Here is a 23,310-nt window from a genome sequence, read left to right as displayed (position 1 = left end):
AAAGCCAAAAAAGTGACCCCCAAAGTGACTTTGGAATAAATCTAACAATTTAAAGGAGGTAAAGGAAGTGTATTTTCCCAAGACTCACCATCCCTTCTGAATGGTATAAAAGAATGAATAGCAAAAGCTTGGGAACATAGACTTCAAGTAACTAATTAGAGATTGAAAAGCAATCTGAGCATGTACTTTGCTGTTTAAATAATGACAATTAAAAACTCTGAGAGCTCCCAAGTCATTATAGCCATGATCCCCAAAGTTTGTGCAATCAGCTAATCAGAGGGCCCCTGCTTGTTTCCTGTTTAACAATCAAAGCAGGAAATATGGAGACCACTCTGAAGAACCACTAAATGAATTAACTGTTCACTATTTACCCAAGCTTCCTCATAAATGCCAACTTTTGCCACCTTGTCAAGAAAAGAAGATTCTATCTAACTTGACACTTTCTTATAATATCTGGGACCTTTCCATTGCAGTAGTGAGTGATTTTTAAAAAGATGCTTTCCTAACTCCCTTTTAAGCAATTACAAAGCAATGCTACATTAGTAATGTGCATCTTCCTTGGAAAAAAAATGGGGAGGGGGAGCTAACAATCACTAACTAAATGGGCAGTTATGTTGTTTCTGTCTTCCATAATGCATCTTTTCATGAACAATAAGAGAGGAGGGTTTGCATTAAGTTCTCAGTGCATCCACAGTAGCATGCTTTCTGCCCTGCTTTGTTAATTACAGGATCAGCTTTCAATAAATCTCAAATAACAAGCTGAATGTGCTCAGTAGGGCAATGGAAAGACCCTTCTTACTCTACACATACTCCGCAAGCATGATGTTCGTTGGCTATATCTCCCAAAATGGACTGCCTCATAGAAAAAAGAAAAAAAAAAGGTTCTTAATGGGTAGAAGAAAGAGAGAATTTGTAATAAGTTATGTTTAATTAGAATTGAGTACATGATAAATGAAGTGCATAGAAATCTTTAAGTAGTGATGTCAACTATTTTCAGAAGGAAAGGTGATCTCTTCAATCCCTCTCGCAAAAAAAAAAAAATCAAAATTTGAAGCACAGTGAAAAACCTACCATCAAATTTCTCTGGCACAACACAGGTGTCATCATAAAACTGCCTGGGACCCTTTTCAAACATACAGCCTGTGGGGGGAAATGGGAGACATTTATTCATGATACAAATTGAGCTGGTTAGTACTTTAAAATATAATCATTAGCACAAAAATTGTGGTAGAAAATGATTCTATGACTTTTCGGCTCTGTGGCCCTGGACAAATTTATTTAGATTCTTTGACTCAGATTCTACTCTATATAACGGAAATACAGTAATACCATCTATCTACCACCTTATAGAGTTGTTGTGAGGATTATATGATTTAAGGTATACAAGTTTAGAATGGCGCCTAGCTCGTGGTCACATGTAAGTTAATTGTCACCCAAATATTGGCAAACCTAGGATTTACAATGTATCAAGTCATTTTTAGTTTCTTTTAGTTTCCTTATTCAATGAGAAGAGAGTGAAATCAAAGTGAATTACTGGCATTTACTTTGCATTAATACTCTGTTGTTCTGGAACATATTTATTTCACAATCCTACTTTCTTGTGGAAGTATCTAGGTAGGTAATCTCATCTTTAATAGCCAAGATAGTTGGGGGGACTTTCTTTCTTTCTTTTTTTTTTTTTTTTTTTGCTGTAACATAACTTAGTCCACAGAGAAATTTCAAAATAAATTCCAGCTTCCCATAATCATTTTTTCTCTTCCAAATATTCTGGACTGTGGTTCTTAATCCAATTGTTGTTGCCTTTAATTACCAGGAACAAATTTCAGCTGGGCATGGTGGTACATGGTGGCTCAGGCTTGTAATCCCAAAGACTGAGGAGACTGAGGCAGGAGGATTGCAAGTTCCAGGCCAGTCTCAGCAATTTAGCAAGACCCATGTCTCAAGATTAAAAGTAAAAAGAACTGGGTGATGCAGCTCTGTAATAAAGTGCCCCTGGGTTCAATCCCAGTACACACACACACACACACACACATAAATAAATAAATAAATAATAAAAATTTAAAAAGAAGAAAGAAATTTCACATAGTTTATAGTTTTTTTTTCTCAAGTGTATTAATCTCTTTGGTTGTTACATACTAGTAATATCAGCAATGATAATGACATTGCATTTGTGCAAAACTGGGTCTCAAATATTTTGGATTTACCATTTTATTCTATCCTTTAATCCTCCATTAATATCATCCAAGTAAAATAACCAATAATAGATCTCATGTAAAAGGATGCATCTAGGTTTTACTGAAGAAACAGTGTTTAGGTCAAGAAATATTCACATATTTCCAGAAATCCTTTAGTGGGGTTGATAGCCAGATGGAATCACTTTTATCTACTACTTTGCAGATGTCAAAGTCTGTTAGAGCAAAACTTTCCCACCATGGTTACCACAAAATACAGCTGCAATAAAAACTCCTCTAGGCCTCTTATGTGAAATCCCATTCTTAACAATTACTTATCTAACTGTGTAAAATCCAGGATTGTTAAAACTACATGTTTTATCAAGAAACAGACCCATGACTTAAGTCTGTAAAAGCAAACTTGAATATTACTCAAAGATCATTTCAGTAGATTGCAGTGCAGTAAGGTGAGCTGATCTATAAAGCACAAGTTCTAGCTCAAAAGAATGTGGTTGTTGCAAAAAATGAACACAGAAATGCACTTTTCAGCTGTTTCTATGTACATGACTCACGTTAACAACCAAACACAAGGTATCATGACCCGAAAAACTTCCTTTTACTTTAAAAATATAAAGTTTTAAAATAATGGTTTAGGGAGCATGAACGAGTTTTCTAAAAGCATATAAATGGTTCATTAAATGATCCCATATTTGGAATGTCCAATTATTTTTAACAATATTAACACAGAATTTAAAGTATGTAAGGACTTACCTTCTGTTCTGCTGGGATGAGCCAGGAAGCCTTCTTGCCTCATGTAAATGGAGTGGCAGCTAGGCACTTCTGAAAGAGGAAACAGCATTGGTCAAAGCTGGGTCTGAAGCTGAAAGGACACTGCTGTCAGTGGACAGGGTGCAGACAAACAGAAAGTTACAGAAACTGGCACAAGTCCCCATGAGAAGAACCTGTCAACCCGTGGTCAACATTTCCAGTGGGGCCCACAAACAAAACGGAAGAATGAGTATATCATGGTGAACACTGATTCTCTGGAACAGGACAGGCTCATAAATTTGAAGTTTACCAAAATCAAACTTGATCAGGTTCAGTTCTAACAGCATCTCCACATGAAGGTAATAATGTTCTTCAAATAGTATCCTGAGTTTGTTTTGGGGATACTTATATAATAAATTTATGTATCTCCTGGCTGCTTATATGCAAAGCAGAAATCAACAAATGGTTTGCCCATAGTTTATTTCATGAACACAAGGTAGAAATAAGTATGAAAAAATGAAACAGTTAAATTTCTTAAAACTTTTAAGATGATTGCTATTGCTATTGACTGGCTTTTTCATCTTAAGAATATAGATCAAACTAAAAGCCACTAAGAATCTAAAACAGAGATAGAGCAACTTCATAGCAAATACGTATTACCCTAAGCGTGAAGCTTTGCCTACATGACTACGGCATTTAATTCCTGAGAAAATAAACTTGAGTAATGGGTACACCTGGGTCATAATGATGGCTCCAAATTTAAATTGTCTAATAGTTTAGAAATGGGAGAAAGGAAATAAGTATACATTAGAGACAATGGATTAAAATTCAAGTCATTCTCTTACTATTAATTAAGCTACATAAATTTTTACAAACCATTTTGTGTCTATGTTTCCTTCCTTCCTTCCTTTTTTCTTCCTTCCCTCCCTCCTTCCTCCCTCTTATAAGAGATTGAACCCAGGGGTGCTTAACTGCTGAGTCACATCGCCAGCCCATTTTCTATTTTATTTAGAGACAGGGTTTCTCTCAGTTGCTGAGGCTGGCTTTGAACTCATGATCCTCCTGCCTTAGCCTCCCTAGCTTCTGGGATTACAGGTGTGTACCACTGTGACTAGTTTGTGTCTATATTTCTATAAAGCAAAGAGTTGGGTCTGGTGATTCCTGAAATCAATTACAGCTTCCCCCAAGTTCCTTGATTCTGAATATAGATGTTCACTCACATAAAGAGAGGTAGATCAATGGTGAAGCAGTGAACCTCAGGACCTTCCACTTTTGTAAGAGCCCCTTTTGAGGTCCTGTACTTCATTTTGGATTTGCCATTTTACTTTCTTCTTCTTAAAGAGGAATTCACTAAATTTTTACATGTTTTAGTTCCAACAAACCTATGCCCAACCCAATGTATAGCAACTACAAGTTCTGCAGGAAAGTATAAACATGTGTTCAGGTAATTTCTATCTTCTGTATGTCTGTATGCATTACTAAAGTTTTCTTAACAACATGTACAAAAATAAGCTTAAAAATGCATATAAAAATGGACTACTTGACACAAAAAGTCTTCTTTGCCATCACTTGTGATAAATAGATGACCCCTGAAAAAGTAATGATAAACATTTAAAGGAATTGGAACCCAAAGGCCCTTATCTCTTCATAACCATCCAGCTATACACCAAGTTGTTACAGTAGATAGCACTATTTTCTGACTCCAGGGGGATCTGGAATGTTCCATTTTTTAAATTCGACATATTTAAAAAACTTTGTCTACTGATGAGAGGGGTGTCTATTGATGAATGTCAATCACAATGAGGGATTTTGCTAATGGAAAAAATTTGTATCTAACATGGTTTAGATAAAAAACATCATGATGGCAATCCATAATACTAACAACATTTAAATGTATGAAGGAATTGATATCTTTCAAGTTGAAAATACTATAAAATTCATTATCAAATATTTCATTATAATATGCCTTCTTTTTATAAAGTGTTATAGAGCATGTAACTGTACACAAGGCAGAGTTAACCCTGTGTCCCAATATCAGCATGTATAACAGGGTAGTAATATAGTTGATCTTTTGTGTTGCTAAATAGTGGAACAATCCATTTTATCCCAACTTTTTAAAAACAATGACACTTCAAATTAATTTTTCATGTTATTCTGATTTATTACCAGGCATAAGGTCGCTGGCAGCAGCTGGGCTGGAAGGGACAGTGTTAATGACAGCCATCAGCTCCACAGCTGCTCCGAGGCAAGCATTTTGTTGTACTAATGTTGACACCCTGCCACAAAATACTTTTACTGACTGCTGCACACCTGGAACACGGCTGTAAAAACAGCTGGTTGACTCTGGAGGTGGCTAGAGGAAAATACATAGGCTAAATTCTATTACAGTAAGTGTGACTAAATACAGTCTTGAGTTCCCACAGGGGGAGAAAAGAAGGAAGAGAGAAAATGCAACGTTATTGAGAAACCTGCTATTCAAAGCTGATGGACACCTTATAAAGAGTTCTAATATAATACAAAACTAACATAATCCTGGGAACGGATTATGACATCAAAGATAAGATGCCAAATTTCACTGTAACACTCATGAATCTGTTGAATTAGCTGATTTGTTCTCCATTGTATTTACTCTGTAAGAGTCTTCAAAAATTCTAACTATTCATCTATGATATTTAAAATATACTCATTTAAAATTCATAATAAACTGCTAACCATATAATAAGGCTCATGCCAATATCATTATATTTCCAAAGGCCTATTTTATGATCTAAATTCTAAAAAAAAAAAAAAAGCAATGAATAACAATTTAGGAAAAAAATACATGTATGAGAATATAATTGTGTTTTTACCAATTCCTCCTACTGGCTATTACACCCTAGGGTAAATGAAATTAACATCTAGCTCTTAAAATTGAGACACTTGGCTAGCGTTGTTTAAATTCAGTCTATCCTTAAATCGGTATCCTTTTTATGGTCTAGAGAAGCCTGAAAAAATATGGCTAAGAGGCTTATTCCCATAAAGTAACTAAAGTCATGTTATCCTAAAGTGATATCAGTTAATTTATGACTATCAGAGTGGGTCAGACTCTAATCAAATTGTAGAAACATTTCCAAAGTGATTATTCAATCAAATGACTAACATGGTTAATTAGGAGCCATAAACATTGCTCTGAAGTTCATCAAAGTAATGACTTGCCCAGAAAAATTACTGCTAATTAAATTGCCTGCTGCTTTCATTTCTACCTTATCTAATAAAAAATCCAACTGACGAAGTTTGGCATTATATTTTAACTTTTGCTAAATGCTTAACTGAGATCCAAACTAGCTAAGCAGCCACTTCAAAGGCAAACGTTTTGTGGTAGGGAATGGAGGCACTGCATATATATTCTCTTCCGTTTTTTCATGAAACAAAACTTGAAAAATTTAACAATAATAATAATAAGCTGTGGTTTAACCTATACAAAATGTTAAGATGACAGCATATTTGCACTGTCCTATTGTGCATTCTTGGATTTTTTTTTTTTTTTTTTTTTTTTGGTACTGGGGTCAAATCCATGGATGCTTAACACTGAGCTACATTCACAGAGCTTTTTTGTATTTTGTTTAGCGATAGGGTCTCGCTAAGTTGTTTAGGGCCTCCTAAATTGCTGAGGCTATCTTTTGAGCTCACAATCCTCCTGCCTCAGCCTCCCAAACTGCTGGGATTACAGAGGTGTGCTACCATGCTTAGCTCTCTGGATTATAATTTTAAGATCACTAGTGTAGCACAGTGATTACAAATAAGCACTTTGTCATCTAATACATGTGATTCTGAATCTCATATCTGACATTTCAGGGCAGTATATGGCATTTTGTTAGTTGTTTGGCATCATCAACTCCCAATCTCCTCAACTGTAAAATGGGAATACTAATATTGATATTAGTTTTTTTGGAAGACCCTGAGGGGTAAATCAGGTACAACACTTCCCACAGTATCTGCACACAGTAGGAATTTGACACATGGAACTTATTATTAACAACAGGACCTGTTTTAAGTGATCCTCACAAGTAGCCACACAGAATAAAGAATAGCACTTAAAACTAAGAATAATTTTACATCCAAATAATTTTGTATCTAAGTTTTTATCCAAATTTGATGTGCAAATATATATATTTATATATTTGTCTTCACATTATTTGAACCCAGGGATGCTCTACCACTGAACATCCCCAGCCTTTTCTGCTGTCTATTTTGAACAGGTTCTCACTAAGTTGCATGGTTTGGCCTCAAACTTGTGATCTTCCAAGCCTCAGCCCCTCAGGTAGCTGGGATTTCTTGCATGCAGCACCACATCTGACTGACTATTGTTCTTAAATCATATAAGATGCTTGATTTGTGTGTTTTTTTAAAGTTATTCCTAAATATTCTGTACAAATCTATCAATCTTTGACACTAAAATATGCTGATTTAGAATTCACAATTTATGATTTATACAGTATACCTCCAAATCTGCATTAGATTTTTTTAAACACCTGAGTATATATCTTTTAAATTTCTTTTTTACAATATTAGCCCTTAATGTCTGTTCTTAAATAATATTGGTTCAAAAAGTTTTACATTCAATTTATAAATTATGAAAAATAAATGTAAGGCTTTTTAGTTAGTTAGAAACTGGTGGATCAAAGAGCTCTATAACATGACATTAGTACTGACCAAATCAGCTTGCAGAAATTAAACTGCCTACAATTTGTTACAGATGAGTTCATGGTGATGAAAGCTGATCTAATATGCTCCAAAAATTCAAAGCAGTGAAGCACTGCCATCATTTTAATGTATTGGTTAATGTAGGTACAGTTTAAAAAGAATTAACATAAACGAACACTACAAACTACCAGATTTGGTTAGACTTCACTTTCAGTAATATTATTAAAGTAATTTTTGTTCAAATTAAGACATGCAGGCACGAACCTTAAAAAAAAAAAAAAAAAAAAAAAGTTGCTTTCTCTGTTTCTTGACTTGTATTTTAAAGCTGTGCTGGGAAACATAATACCGATCTGGGAAGCCTTACCCAAGCTTTGACCACAACGTGCAGTTGTGAATTTGCACATGTAATACTGCTGGGCACTCCTCTGATTTGCATATTTGCTGCCCAGTTGTACAGAATGAAAATTCCCCTTCAGGGCATCATTTGCCTAAAGTTTCTAAAAGCTACATCAGGACACAGCAGAAAGAAAAGATTTGCCATGAATGCCTGAAATCTCTCTACACAGGTTACTGAAATCTCTTTGTTATCAAACAGTGTGCAAAAGTGAGATTATTTTGTATCATAAACTCTGAACAGGGAAGAAAAAAAAAAAGAAAACAACTACCTTCCATGTGATGCTTCTCATTAAATTCCTGAAGCAATAATCAGTGTATAACTTACTTAAGATTTTAAATTTCCTAAAGTAAATGAGAAATCCCAGAAAACAGAAGTAAAGTTCAACGTTGTATTTTACTGTGGTTTTTGCTTTTGTGTAAGTGTACACTGCAAAGATAGATTGATTATACACTCGACTGACTCCTTATAGAGTTATGTGACAAAATACAGTCCACAAAAACTGGTTCACTGCATAATGATGTTCGAAGACAAAATTATATCAAGAACCAAAATGTGTCATGTAAAACATACCTTTGAAACTGTCATGTACTTGATTTTAAAAAGTATGTTTACAGGTTTGTGTGTGTTCTATACATACCTAGAGTCAACAAGTTTTGTTTTTTATTGTTCAACAAATTGCCAAAAATATATCTATTATCTCAAGAAACATTAATTTAAAAAAAACTAATGATACCAATCTCACTCAACAAATGTGAATATTATGACATTATCTTATCAATATTTTCTCCCTTCAACTTTGTACATACTGGTTTGTTATTTTCCTCTCATTTCCTGGTACTCTCACAGATCACATAAAACCTTAAAGTTTTCTGCATAAATAACACCAAGCTTATGAAGATATGATAAAATGCAAATGCAGAAACATCCTCACTACAAGTTTCTTCTGCTTTCACATGTGCCACTTTAGATTTGGTATAATCAACCAAGAAAGCTCTTATTTTATAATGTTTCCAAAAAGGGATGCTAATGGCAAAGAATTTTTTATATCCACTCTGTTTTTTATACCACTCTGATGTAGAACAAACCTAAAAGTAATTAATTTCAAAATAAGTCCAGCCCAAACATTCAGGTTTTCTGAGACCTATTTGTGACCAGTCACAAAACTCTGTGAACAAAATATCTCCATCTTGAAGAAGGCAGGGGAGATAGACATGATTTTAAGAAGGGAGTGATAAATTTGGTATTACCTCACTCACACTTAGATGGGATCTTTCTCTTTAGGGTTTTTCAGTGAACTGTGAATACAGAAAATATAAAATCTGCAGAGCTATTTCTCCACCACAGCCTAGGTGCATTAAATCTATTCTTAATAGACTTTGAAGGTAGAGAGCAATGTTAGAATTTAGTTGCCCACGATAGTGTTTGTAAAATGAAGGAAGGAAGGAGAAATACATAATGTAGCTAAACAAATTCAGATGTTTTTGAAACATAAAGGCTGAATAGCATCAAATAACAGTATAGAATTGTACCTATGAAATCACAAATTTCCCATACAAATAAGGATCAGATACAAACAGGATTGATTTATTTGATTTACTAGGCTCCGAAATGTACAGGTTTTACAAGCCTGTGATGGTTTGAATAAGACGGAGTTTAAAATGACATTCAAGTATTTTGACTAGGTAATTATTAGGTATCTATCTGACAATTAACAGAAGTTTAAAAGAAAACATAAGGGAGGACGCCATTAGTGGTCACAATGGATCACAAAAAATTATGAAGACATGGAGGATTTAATGCTGAGTTTCAATCCCCAGTTGTCACCTGTTAGAATCCATACAATTAGCAACAAACACATCATGGTCAGCTTTGTCCTCTGGGTTTCATCTCTCCTTGAATCCCTTACAACATCCAGATAATTTATTCTGTTTGCTTTGAACATGAATACAACCAGTAAGTTCAGGACAGCTGTTTTCCTGTCAGAAACAGTAGAACAAAACAGTTTCTATCTGAACTTACACTACATGAGTGCTTCTGCATAAGAAAATCTTTCTTGCTTTGTTTTATCCTCTAGATATGAATGTGTATTTTTAATTATTAGAAATAATAATAGAGAGGGCTGGAGTTGTGGCTCACTGGTACAGCACTTGCCCAGCAGGTATGAGGCACTGGGTTCAATCCTCAGCACCACATAAAAATAAATAAAATAAAGGTATTGTATTTATCTACAACTAAAAAATAAATTAAAACAAAAAAAAAAAGAAATAATAATGGCATCTTATTAAAGGGCCATTACTTTTCAAAAAATCTATAGAAGTCAAGATAAATTCATGCCAAAAAAATTTCTTTGTTGTTTCCTGAACCCCTAATATGTGCCAGACACTTTACAAACATAACCACATTTAAGCCTATGAAAACACTAAGAGACGAGAATTATTAACCCCTTTTTATAAATAAGGAAATTGAGGACATGCTCCATATGACACAAATAGTAAATAGATGTCAAGCTTAGGATTTAGTACATTTTCAGTGTCATTCAAAGTGGGTGGCTTTACTTTTCAATGCAAAGAATAAATACAAAACAGATCACACAGATGAAGCAATAACTGTAGAGACCAGTACATTAAACAGAAAGGTCACCAGAACGAAGAGTTCAAAAATACTTCCCTAAGTCACAGAGAAGAATTAAATAAATCACAATGAAACATGCTTGTCATTCTTTCAATTTTGTTTTGCTTTCTGATTCTTTTCATGTTGCTCTTTGAATTACCCACCCTTGTAAAAATGTCCAGACTGCATTAGAAATAATTAAATGGGAAGTTCATATATACCACGTGCACACATGTACAGACAGAAAACAATAAGCATCTATTGAACCTGAGAAAGAGTCCTTAAAAATTATTTCAAGTTACTCAAATCCTAGATGGAAACATCTTGTGAAATAAAATAACTCCCTCATCCTTTTACCTACGAAATAGTTAACTCACTTAGGTATTGAAGCATAAAACATTTCATAACAATATTCTAAACCTAAAAACACATATCAAAAAATATGATATGTGTTTTTTTTAATTGCATTTTCTTCCCTTTTTTGTTCACATTCATGAAACCCACATAAATAGAAATATCCAAGCATGCATCCTTAAACTGTCTCATTTAATTTCAAACCTCACTCCTGCTTATAAAAACTGTTGTGTGCTCATTTCACCCACTGGCAGTAAGCAATTCTAGGCCTAAGTGTCCTGGTTGTTTTTGTTTAAAAAGAAACTATAAATTACGAGCTATAAAAGTATACTCCACCCCCTTCTAATTCCCTTTTTCCAAGCTAGTACAACTAACAAGTAGATTATCCTTCCCTTCCCCCTTTCCTGCCTGAAAAATTCAAGTTAGACAAACAGAGTGGGGCTGAAATGACATATTTGAATGGAATTCAGACCCACCAGTTCCTGTTTATGTTTCTGATTTAAGAATGTTGTCTTCTCATTCACTATACATTAGGAATGGCAAGGCCATAATGGTATCGGGTTACAAGCAAGCAAGACCAATGGGCATTAATCTTCACTCCCAGTCAACTAGCAAAAGCAGCAGCTGATGGAACACTACACCCTCAGCTCTGTATAAATGGACATTCCAGGGAGTGAGACTGTGTGTGCGTGCCTGCATGTGTGCATGTGTGTGTGTGTTTCCTTTCAGTCTCCATTTTATGAATGAAACTCCAGGCTCTATAGAGTCCATTCATGTAGGAGGAATGCTTACAGGCTCTGCCCCTAGGGATCAATCAGTCATGGGTAAAACTGATATGATTGGTTTAAGACAGCCTACAGCCTTCCATTACTGACTTAAAATGCAGTCCCTGTCCATTTGACCTGTGTTAATGCATAAAGAGTAAATCCAGATCGTACTCTCAATTCTCAAATCAAATCACTAGCCAATGCCACTTACTGTAACTGTAGATTTAGAGCATATTTAAGCATTTCTTAGAAAAACTGATATAGTAGACTGAAGTACTGGTTTGGGAGATTTGCAATTTTAACTCAGAAATAAAAAAAAAAAAAACTCCTATGAATAAGACATGCCAAGCAATAAAAAGCAAAGTCAAATCTGGGGGCCAACCCATGACCTCTTTTATAATAACAAAATCAATTAGAAAGACAGAAAGATTCACTGTCACTTTTCACAATTGAAGCACCTAAAAATATCAAAGATTAAGTGATCTACTAGTCCACAAATCACTGGCTGAGTAAAAGAAAATTATCTTTGGATGTTGGAAAAACAGATAGGATGTCAACATTTTCTAAAGGATCAATAGCTCATTCTTTAAAATTCCCAAGTGTTTCTCCACTTGAATTTCTCTAAGCAATAGTTTCAGAGTTAGGAGGTAAAAAATAAGCTGGTGTGTTTCAGGAGAAAATGTAGCCTTAAGCAAATGATGCTTTGTAATGGAATAAGGCCAAGGCTCAGCCTTTGGGAGTGTTACATACCAGGTACAAAAAGCCAAAGTTCATGGAACCATAACCATCACTGTACTGGAAATTACCAAACATGTTAATGCTTGAAAATAAAGTTTTTAGGGAGTAAAAGAAGTTACAAATGAGCAATTATGGGAATTATTTATGAAAAGTCAGTCTTAGACGGAACAGTGTTAATTAAATATATAATGGCTTTTATCAGCCATCTTTAAGTTGGGATTTAACTCTGGAGTAAAGAAAACATTTCCATCTTCTAGTGACGTCAAGTCACATGGGAAAACAGTTGCAGTCCACAGTGCCTCTGTGAATCCCTCAACAAATGATCAAGGAAGTTTTACTAGGCTCATAGAAGCAAAAAAGAGAAACAAGGAAGTGGCCCCCTCATTTGTTTTAAGCCCATAAAGATTTATTTAATATGATATTATGACAATTTAATATCTTACTCTGAATTTATAACATTTGTCAAGTAAAACAGTAAAGTTATGGTCATATCTCAGAGCTCAAATTGAAATACCTGATACAAGAGTGTGAAAAGAGAGTTTATAAGCTACCTCAAAGAACAAAACACAGAACAAACAACTACTGAAGAGTGAACATACACTAAATTATTAATTACTAATTAACAGATTTTCCTCAAGGCTTTAAGAACTATCCAGTATTCCTTTAGGAATTACTTTTTAAGATGGTTCAAAGATATGTAAATAAAAATGACAGCATGAATCTGAATATTTGCAAATGTAATATTGCATATTTTAAAACACTTTAATATGCTGTATAAGCTCCATTATGCAACATGTTTAAAATTGGATGACCATTAATACATGGACAATCTTGTAATTATTAGGGGCTCGATGTAATATCCATAATAGATTGGTTGGAGCAGTGGGAGCAGTGTTTATGCTAACGCATAGATAGTCCCCAACATATGATGGTTCAACTTTATCATTTCGATCATTTCTATTAGAGAAATATGGTATAATACTCTCACAAGATGCTAGGCAATGGCATTAAGCCACAGCTTCCAATCAGCCACACAATCACAAGGGTAAATAGCCTATACTCTAGAGTGTACCATGGTTCAGCTATGTTGCATTAGTGACTTACAATGCATTATGGACTTAAAACATTTTCAACTTATGTTCAGTTTAGCAGGATGCAATCCATCATAAGTCAAGGAGCAATATTTGGAGTAGTTTGAGGTGTTAAGAGTTCTAGATACTGTGTTTTTTATAATTTTAGGCCTTCCCTTTTACCTATAAGAACAAGAGAGTTCTTGTGATAGATTTGTCTTTGCACAAAAGAGAAGATAAACATTGGAAAGAACCTGGGACTTTCCCACCCCTCTTAGGGAATATGAGCAGAAAATACTGTCCCACTTCCTTCTCCACTTTATCTAAAAAGAATGCAACCATGATTTGGTTTTAAAAATCACTAAAATAGGAAAAAATAATTTCTTCAATATGAAATCACTGGATTGTAAGTCATATGTGAATGTTCAAGAAGGGGAAATTATGGATGGTAGGCCTTCCATTTTGGAAATAATAAAGATTGCTAGTTTATGATGCCTGGGGTGTTCAGGAGAAATATCTGTTATCTTTACTTCCTACATCCTGTGTCCCATCTAACTTTACTTGCATTTTTTAAAACAACTTCTTTTATAATCACTGCATTCCTTGTGTTTCTGGAACAATATTTTAGGCTGTTTATATGTGTCCCAATTGTTCGGAAAGGATGTAAGTAAATTTAGTAGCAAATATGTAGAGAGTCAATTTCCCTAGAATATATATTCTGTTTATAAATAATAAGAAATTATTTTTAAAAGTAACAGTTATTTCTGAGCTATTGCTACCCTATTAGAGTAACAAATGCAACAGTAACAATTTAGAGATAAAGCATACTGTGATTTTGAACTCTGAATTGTTATTTTTTAAAAAAGTTTTTTGCGGGCTGGGGATTGGCTCAAGCGGTAGCGCGCTCGCCTGGCATGCGTGCGGCCCGGGTTCGATCCTCAGCACCACATACCAACAAAGATGTTGTGTCCGCCGAGAACTAAAAATAAATATTAAAAATTCTCTCTCTCTCTCTCTCTCTCTCTCTCTCTCTCTCTCTCTCTCTCCCCCTCTCTCTCTCCCTTTAAAAAAAAAAAAGTTTTTTGCAAGTTTAGTCAGTAGATTGAGGTTCTGGCAAATCATCTCCAAAGATATGAAGCACTATCTATTTATATTTGTATACAAATGCAGAAAATGAGCACATTATTCCTCCTGTTAACGATTTCATCTTATAACTCTAACTGCATGACCATATTATAAACTCTGTAAGGGGAAGCCCAAGCAGTGTTTACTAAAGGCATCGTTAAGAATGACTTCACTATTTCCTCTACTATTTGATTAGGATAAGTATCCACCAACATAGCAAAACAGAATAACATTTACAATATAAAAATCTTCCTCTTTTGCCATTTTGGAAATCCAGGAGCATTTAAATCTCTTCATTAAAGTGCCAGCTCAAGCCCCTGGGAACACCAGATAATCTGTCAGTTCTGACAGATGAAAGTTATACTTATTCCAGTTTTAACATATTTAACATGGGGTAATTTTTTTTAGGACTTCTTTCTCTTTAGTATTTATTTCATCCTTTCTCTGCCTACACATAATTTTTATACAAGCTTAGAAGAGATAATAATTTTTTAAATTTAAAAGTTTTTCTGCTGGCCTTTGTTAAAGTCCTAAAGTGATCAAGATGTCTCTGGGATACTTGCTGAATAATGGATGGAGCTAAAATGAAGAATGAAAAAGGCACACACTGTTCTTCCCAAACAACTTTCCTTACATCTGTTTTGGATACTGGAGTACCTCGTAAGCTTACTTGTCAAAAGTGGATCCAGCTGACAGCAGCTTGAAACCCACTGTTCTAATTAAATTGCAAGTCATCAAGCTATCAAGTATTTTAAGAAAGAAAGAGTCAGTTTCAGAAATAAGACCCAGATAAACCAGTGTTCACACAAAGAATTACAGCAAGGTGGACCATTAATTTGTATCTTTTAAATAATTATTATTCACCCTTTTACAGAAGAATTTTTACAAAAGGCCACTTCTTTGATACTCTCAATTCTTAACAATGTTTGTGGTACATTTAAAAAATAAAAGTAGTAGGCATCTTAATCACTTATATAATTTGAGACTATGAATTTGCCTGCCTCGAAGCAGTAAATACCTAACAATAAGAGTAAAATTTGGGAACCATCTAATATGAAATATACTTCTTCCCAAAATGGAAAAGGCATCGCTTTATGGTGTTAAAGCAGGTGTCTTTATTTGTGGATCATGTAGAGAGCCTTTAAGAATTAAAAAAAAAAAATCCAGATTGAGATAAATGATCAATAATGTATGTAACAAACTAAAATATTCCCCCTTATTTTGAAAAACGTTTTGAACAACCAATAAAAAAAAAAATGTTGGAGAGACCCAGCTCAGAATAAGCAAAAAGTTATATTACTTGGCAGTAGCTATACAAATTATTAAAACTGCACAAATAAATTTGCTCAGCAACTCCAGGCATAGGAGTTTACCTGAAAAAAAAAAAAAAAAAGAAAGAAAGAAAGAAACCATGAAGTGTGCACTAAACTAAGAATCAGAATTTTTTTTTTCATGTATTTGGGCCACTTCAGGGTATAACTATATTACTGAATGTAAGTTACTTAACTTGAATGAGCCTCTGCAATTTATCTGTAAAACCTGGGTGTGGAGAGGGAATATGAAGTAGTTTTCTCCAAGAGCTTTAATGGATATAATGTTATTTGTAATTCTAGCAAACATCTATTTGCATCAATTTTTCCAATTAAAAGAGGTCGAACATTTGCCACCGGTAAGTGTTGTGCCTCCAATCAAAAGGCCTAATTCATAGCAGCAGGAGTGAGCCTATAAAAACAACTAAAAATGTAAAAACATTTCTGCAGTAGATATATAGATTTGCCCCTGTAGTCTTCTATTTCTTTTCTACATAAGCTTAACTTTCCCCATCTTCTTACTTCAGCAACTTTCCTCTTGCCCCTAAATTTCTTTTTCACCCTCTTCATTCCCAACTCTTTGATCACACTGTTCCACCACCTCGCTGAAAAGAATCTTTTAAACTAATGGAAGCAATAGAATAGACTTCAAGGCTAAAACCAATATATTAATATATTACCCCTCCAACCAACTCCTAGGTTAAGATTCTTAATATACCCCAAGCGTATATTATTAATATATATACTAATTATAACTATATATTAATATACATACTAATGGTGGAATCACAAGCACTGTGGACAGATGAACATGAACCCCACCAAGTATAATATTAATTTTCCTTTCTTCCTCTAAGGTAGTCCTGGACCCAAAATAATAGAAGAGTCATTTAGGTTTGCAACATATGAGTCTATATAATGCCATCTTTTCACTTATAAGAATAATATGATTAATTTGAATACTTCTACAACTCTAAGTGAGAGGATTTAAAACAGAAAATTAACGAAGGCTTATTCTGTCTGATTAGGAGAGCAATGAAAAGGAAAGAGCTTTGTAAATAATCAAAAGATACAAATCACCTGTCATCATTACCCAGTATTTCTGTATTGGGCCTTACTTTGCAACTCATGTGCCTTACTTGTTTTTATTAACTCAAGAGCCTCATTTTATTAAATATTTTAAAAAGATGACTTCTAATTGCTGTGTAATATTTCTTTTGTTGTAGCCTTAACTTATTTTACCATACACCCACTCTATACTTGAAATATTTCACTCTCTTTTTGTCTGTCTCTCTCAAATATTCATCGGGTATCCCTTGCTATTTCTAGGATAAATTCCTGAAAGTAAATTACCTGATCAAAGTATATGAACATTATATGCTAATATTTTCTTACAATCAAAATTTTATTTCATGTGCCCACAACTGCCTCAAACATTACCCTAAGCTATCAAAAAATTAAAGTAAATTAAATAATACATAGTGCCAACCAATTAACACATACAATTTTAATATATTGTCATAAGTGTTTAAAATATCTGCTTCATTGGGCATTCTGAGCCTGCAAAACCACATGGGTATGAAAATGAGTGAATACCCAAGACATTACGAAATGAGACACGGTATATGGATTCTGCATAAACCACTCCAAATGAATCACTTGACACATGTAACTCTTTATGTGGTGACTTGACCATAGAGCAAAAAAAATAAATTAAAACAAAAAAGATCATGTTGGATTTGAAAAAGTCCAACAACAAACAAAAACCCTATGCACTGCTTTATGAAGCACTACTGAGCTAGAAGAGGGAAGGAAAGCATCATTAGTAGATACATTGTATAGGAAGTTTTAATGCAATATCAAGATATTATTATGATCACACTGTACTAGCTCACCAAATTGGCTTCTTAAATATCTATTTTTTTAATCTCTTCTCTGTCTTCTGATCCAAATATTTTTCTCATGTCCTGAAGAAAAATGTCTACTCTAGTAACATAATATTTAGAATTTTTTATCTTAAATATTCAGTACTTGATGTTGCGTTCCTGTAATTATAATTATAACTAATAGACCTTCCATTTCCCATGTCATAATTAATGTCAGGCTTTATTAGAGCACAATTATGCCATCTTTACCCTTACAAGGCATCTTTTATTGTTACAACATTTATGGTATATTGAATTAGTCAATAAAGGATCCAAGAAGCCTTCTCAAAGAATAACCTTTGGATCATAGATGTTAAGTTAACTGACTTAGAAAATGTAAAATATTTCCTAATGTGCTGTATGTTCAACACCAATAGTTAACGAAAGCAATAAATATATTCAGGGATAAATATATTAGATTCCCTAAGTTATTCTATGTGCTCTCAGCAAAGGTGAAAAAAAACTAATGACAACAAATTATCTAGGTCATACTTTTTGATTGCAATATATAAACAGAGGTATCAACTTCAGACAGCAATTTGGTGGTTATATATATATATATATATATATATATAGATAGATAGATAGATAGATAGATAGATACTGAAAGATTAAATTTTTCATAGACACTGGTTATACTGTTACAACATTTCTTTTAAATCATATCCAAAAATTCCATCTTTATCATTTAACCCTTCAAATAAAACAAAACTGAATTCTATTGGCAACATTGAAATTAAAATTCAAAGGTGGTAAAAATAAATTTAAATATAGCTAAAAGGGGAGAAAATAGCATAACTTGATAGTTTCTCAATTTAAACAAGAAGTTTACAAGTCTTTTGCAATATATATGAAACACTTAGAAGAAATGCCCTATGGACCTTTAAAATGTGATGATGGGTTGTGCTTTTAAAGCTTATGAGTTACAGATTCTGTACTTCTGAAGGTCACACAGTGACTGTGAAGTCCATGAGATAAGATGTATGGTCCACAAATAATGGAATTGACTATTTCAGTACCAGCTCTTTTATTTTTATTCTCAATAGAATCCTTAAATCTCTTTTCCATTTCATTTATATCTCCCCAAAAATAGTGATAAATACTTAATACTATGCAACATATAAATGTGTATATAATATAAAAACAAGATGATATATAAGGAGAAAATCACAGAATCAAGAAAGGAGTTTCAACATTACTTTTTTGGTATTATACATATAAATATTTATAAAAATCATTTCTAGAACACACAAAAACCTTTTTAAATGCTATGATATATAAATTTTTTGGAATGATTATTTGGGCTAATTTATGTATTTTCCATGAAGAGTTTCTTGAAGTATTGATAAATAAAAAAAATACTGCAGCAAATTAAAATATTGTTTGTGAAATAAGGATAAATCAGTTAACAGGATGGAGATTTAGAGAAATACATTTTACCTGTAATAAAGTCCACTGAATTTCAGGGTTCATCAATAAGTAGATCCATGGACAGATATAAAGAGGATCTCAACTGAAACTACTATGAGACATTTCAAGAATCCCAAATTATAATCTCTGGGGCAAAAATTCAAATACAGGCCCTCATGCCATGTTCAAATTTTTAAAATTATAAATCAGCCAGAAAAATGGATAAACACATTTTCTTTTCCCCATCTTTAAAGACATAGAATGATAGTAATATGGAAAGATCAAGTCAAATTAGTTATTTAAGGAAATGTCTTAAGATTAGCTTTGGCATAGGATGGTGTGGAGATCACCAGTGACCAGTCTTCAAATAGTGATCCAACTGCCATCTTGCTTCTCTTCCTATCCTTCAACCTATTTATACCACGCTGTGGGGGACTCACATACAAGTGTAAAAACATCTAAGTTCCACTTTCAAAAACTCACGCACAGCTACTTTGGCCACCCTCTTAGTCCTAGGGAGACGCACAGGAGCAGTGTGCCCTGCCTTTAGTAAAAAATATCTGGATGAACCTGCTCAGGCCCTGGAATAGGACTCAGGGCCAGTTGGGAAGGATGTTCATGGGTCTTGTGGAGCTTATGTGCCCTTTGATTGAGACATGCTTCAGAGAGGCCAACTTCCTCAGTCTGGAAGGATGCAGTCAAAGGATCTCAAGGGAGAGAGCCTTTAAGTCATAAGTCTCCTTGCCAAGCTTTAAGGGCAGTTCATAAGAAAGCAGGTAACTTTACGCAAATTGTAAACTTAAGACCTAGAGTCAGTTTTCTTTTCCCCTCAAACAGATCTGATATAAAATCTCAGAAGAATTATTAGTCAGGAAGCAATAATTCCTTCATAAAAACTGCATATCTTTGCATCCAGACAAAAGAAAATTATACTGTTCTCAAAAATGTCCATGTCTGCAGCCATCTATTAACCATTGTTATAATAATATTAACAATAGTATTTTAGAGGTATGCAGTGCCATTCTTATACACACTAGCATTTATTTCATGCATCTTTTCAAAATACCTGAGATGTGTGAAAAGCAGATGTCCTGTTTTCCCATATTATAGCATGAAAAATTCAGCAGAGATGAGTTTAGTAATTTTTCTAAAGTCTCTAGATTGAAAGTTAGCAAATTGATATTAACATTTGAAATAGATCTTAAGCCTTTCTAGTTTCAGAAAGAACCTCTCCTTCCTTGACAGACTACACTTTTTAGTACTTTCTAACTCACTAAGACAAAGCTAAACTCCATAAATGAAACATAAATCTGTGTTTTGCTATTCCTGTCCTAATCTCTACGAATTCTTACTTATGGACCCTTGGAGTCTTCGATACCAATAATATTTTAAGTTATAAACAATAAAATGCCCAGTACAGAAGAGTATTGCTTTATGGGAACACTGTTTTTAAATAGCACTGTAGTAACAAAATAGGAAAAAAAATAGAATCAATAATAATTCAATGTTACTCTCTTGGGACTCAGAGTATGCATAATTTTATAAATCACATTTTTCTTTGAACTGATTTCATTTCCAGACACTATTTTGACCATCTGCTCATGCCAAAATGGTTTGATAGTCCAACCCTTCACATGAAGAGGAAGTTTCAAATAAGGGATAAAACCAGAAAGAACCCATTTAAAAATGATCAGGAGCCACCCAGTTTGACAACAGTACTAAACAAATCGACAAGGGAGGTGAAAAGATGACTTATGTGTAATTCCATCAAAGCACAGGCCTACCTGAATCATATGCAAAGTCTCTGGGTTCCTGTTTAATCATCAGAGGAGCGGGGAAGCTTTGGCTGGCGGCACCTCCAACCATGGTGTTATGTTCATATACCGGGTCATGGTACTCCTGCTTAAAGCCTTGTGGTGGGAAGGGGATGTTTGGCTCAGACATCTGGCGTTGGTACATAGGACGTCCTTCCCTTGGCATTGTCGGCAAAGGAGGAAAGGAATTACAGGGTTCAGAAAGCTGGCGGCGAAATCTGGGGAATGAAAGAGTATGTTTCAGATAAGGTGGTAACACCGAATATTCTTTAAAATACCATTAGAATTTTTATCTGCTTAGTGAATGAACATATCACCTACTAACTGAAGTGTAAACATTTAATGCACATTAGCTTTCTCTTCCTATGACTTCTAATTATACAATGACTTGTGTTCACCTTCTAATCTATCCCTTATAGCATGGTTTTGGTATATTTTCAGTTTAAAGGTGTATTTTGAGTAGAGAAGAGAACAGTGAACTATTTTGAGTAAATCTGGATACTAACTGCTAAAATGCCCAATGTTAAGTCAATTGGATCATTTACATACCTTCCACAGGAAAAGGTTTTCACATATCTATCTATATATATATATGAAAAAGCATGAAAAACAGAGTCTTTCTCAGACTGCATCTTCAGTCTTTTAACTGTTATCAAACTAAACAAAAACCTAATTATTCATTCTCCTTCTGTGATCACCAGTTTTTGAGGAAGCAAGATAGCAATGATTCCCTTCTTAAATCACCAGGATTTTTAATTCTTCAACAATGTCCTAGCTAACAGTATGTTCTAGTGAGAAATAAAACTTGGCATCATGAGGAGTTAAATCCAACCCGTTTTTTAAGAGACCACTTTTTTTCCTGTCAAATAGCAACACAGAACATACCAGCTTCCAATTTGCTTCAAATAGGCTGTCAGTTTGATAAAAATAAGCATAAATATACAGCCAACCACCAAAGATGTAGATAACATGCAATGCGCAGATTTGGAGCAAGTCGGACTGAAAGGTCCTCTGAATGTCCTGAGGCCTTGGCAGAAGGCTGAAAATGAGTCCTGTGCTCCTTCATTCTTGGTTACACTGTGTAACGACTGGCTGATCACATAATCGTTCTGTTCCATGTTTCTCATCCATAATATCATTGACCCACCACAAAGCTGTGGATTAATTAAAGATTTAAAAGTGCTCTAAAAATGCCCCAGGAGTGCTTAAAAATAACCTATAAAACATATCTGTGAGCAAATATAAGCCCATTAACCACCCCCCTTCAACTAAAAGCATTCCTAAGACTTTAATTTGGAAAGTTAGCATTTAATTTTGGTAATGTTAAATGAAAATAAGGTGAAAGCTAAAGAATGGCAAAATCATTGCTTTAGAATTTCTAAGAACACTCCATCTTTAACGCTAGGCTTACTGGCTGCCATGGAAAGCACTGAAATTCCACCTACACCTGCAGAAAATAAACTTAGAAACTCGGATACTGCAAAACAGTTAGGCTGACTGGCACTGCATTCATTTCCCTTCTCTTGCTTATTTCATTAGCCAAAAAAAGAAACAGAAATTATCATTAGGAACTGTCAAGGAGTGAATCAGAAAATTGTAACTTGAAGATAAAATAAGAACTTGCTCTCTTGTGAAGCCTTAAAAGGAAGTTAATAATGCTTGTACTGAAAGATTTGTGGGGAATCAAGCCATTTGTTCCTACAAGTTGACCTGATTTCAGTGGGTCCTAGCTGGGGACTATGTATGTATCAAACGCCCAAGGTCCTTAGGTGGCTGTGTGTGCTTTTGGTGCCTATCTCATGATCCACTGACCAATGGTAAAGGAAAAGTGATTGAAGAAGCTTCTGGAAGAAAGTTAATGGGTAAGGAGAGCATGCTGATGAACTCCTGGATAAAGAAAAGCAGGGTGTAAGTGGTGGGGAATGCTGAGAAACAGAGACAGGGCTCTTGCACAGTGGGTTCAGGAAAAAGTGCCAAAGGGCTGGCCCGAGGAGTGGAGGGAGGCTGAGGAAAGGAAGCAGAGTGCCGGCCAGTTGGCCTTAAAGCAATCCCAGAGTGAGGTGGGGTGCCTGGCTGGAGGGGGCGATCTGGGGAAAGGATCTGTTCCCAGAGCAAACTTGCCATTTATAACTAAGGGACTGTCATTTGTTGGCCAGAGCCCTCTAAGA

At 34.4% G+C, this 23,310-nt stretch overlaps 1 protein-coding gene across 3 annotated transcripts in view; it reads right to left on the bottom strand.

The window, feature by feature from the left end:
- The window catches only part of ETV1 (ETS variant transcription factor 1), a 93,212-nt gene that overhangs the window by 17,473 nt on the left and 52,429 nt on the right, over window positions 1-23,310 (bottom strand). For all 3 annotated transcript variants that reach the window (XM_081288583.1, XM_081288582.1, XM_081288584.1), the window contains 3 exons: window positions 21,113-21,360; window positions 2,943-3,011; window positions 1,072-1,140 (listed from right to left, as the gene is read on the bottom strand). In XM_081288583.1, the coding sequence (XP_081144709.1) occupies window positions 1,072-1,140; window positions 2,943-3,011; window positions 21,113-21,360 (386 nt within the window). The remainder of the gene's footprint in view (window positions 1-1,071; window positions 1,141-2,942; window positions 3,012-21,112; window positions 21,361-23,310) is intronic.

Source organism: Spermophilus citellus (assembly GCF_964194105.1).
Source record: "Spermophilus citellus genome assembly, chromosome: 3".
Classification (NCBI taxonomy): domain Eukaryota; kingdom Metazoa; phylum Chordata; class Mammalia; order Rodentia; family Sciuridae; genus Spermophilus; species Spermophilus citellus.
The sequence above is the reverse complement of the archived record's forward strand: the minus strand, read 5'-3'. Positions and strand labels throughout refer to the sequence as shown.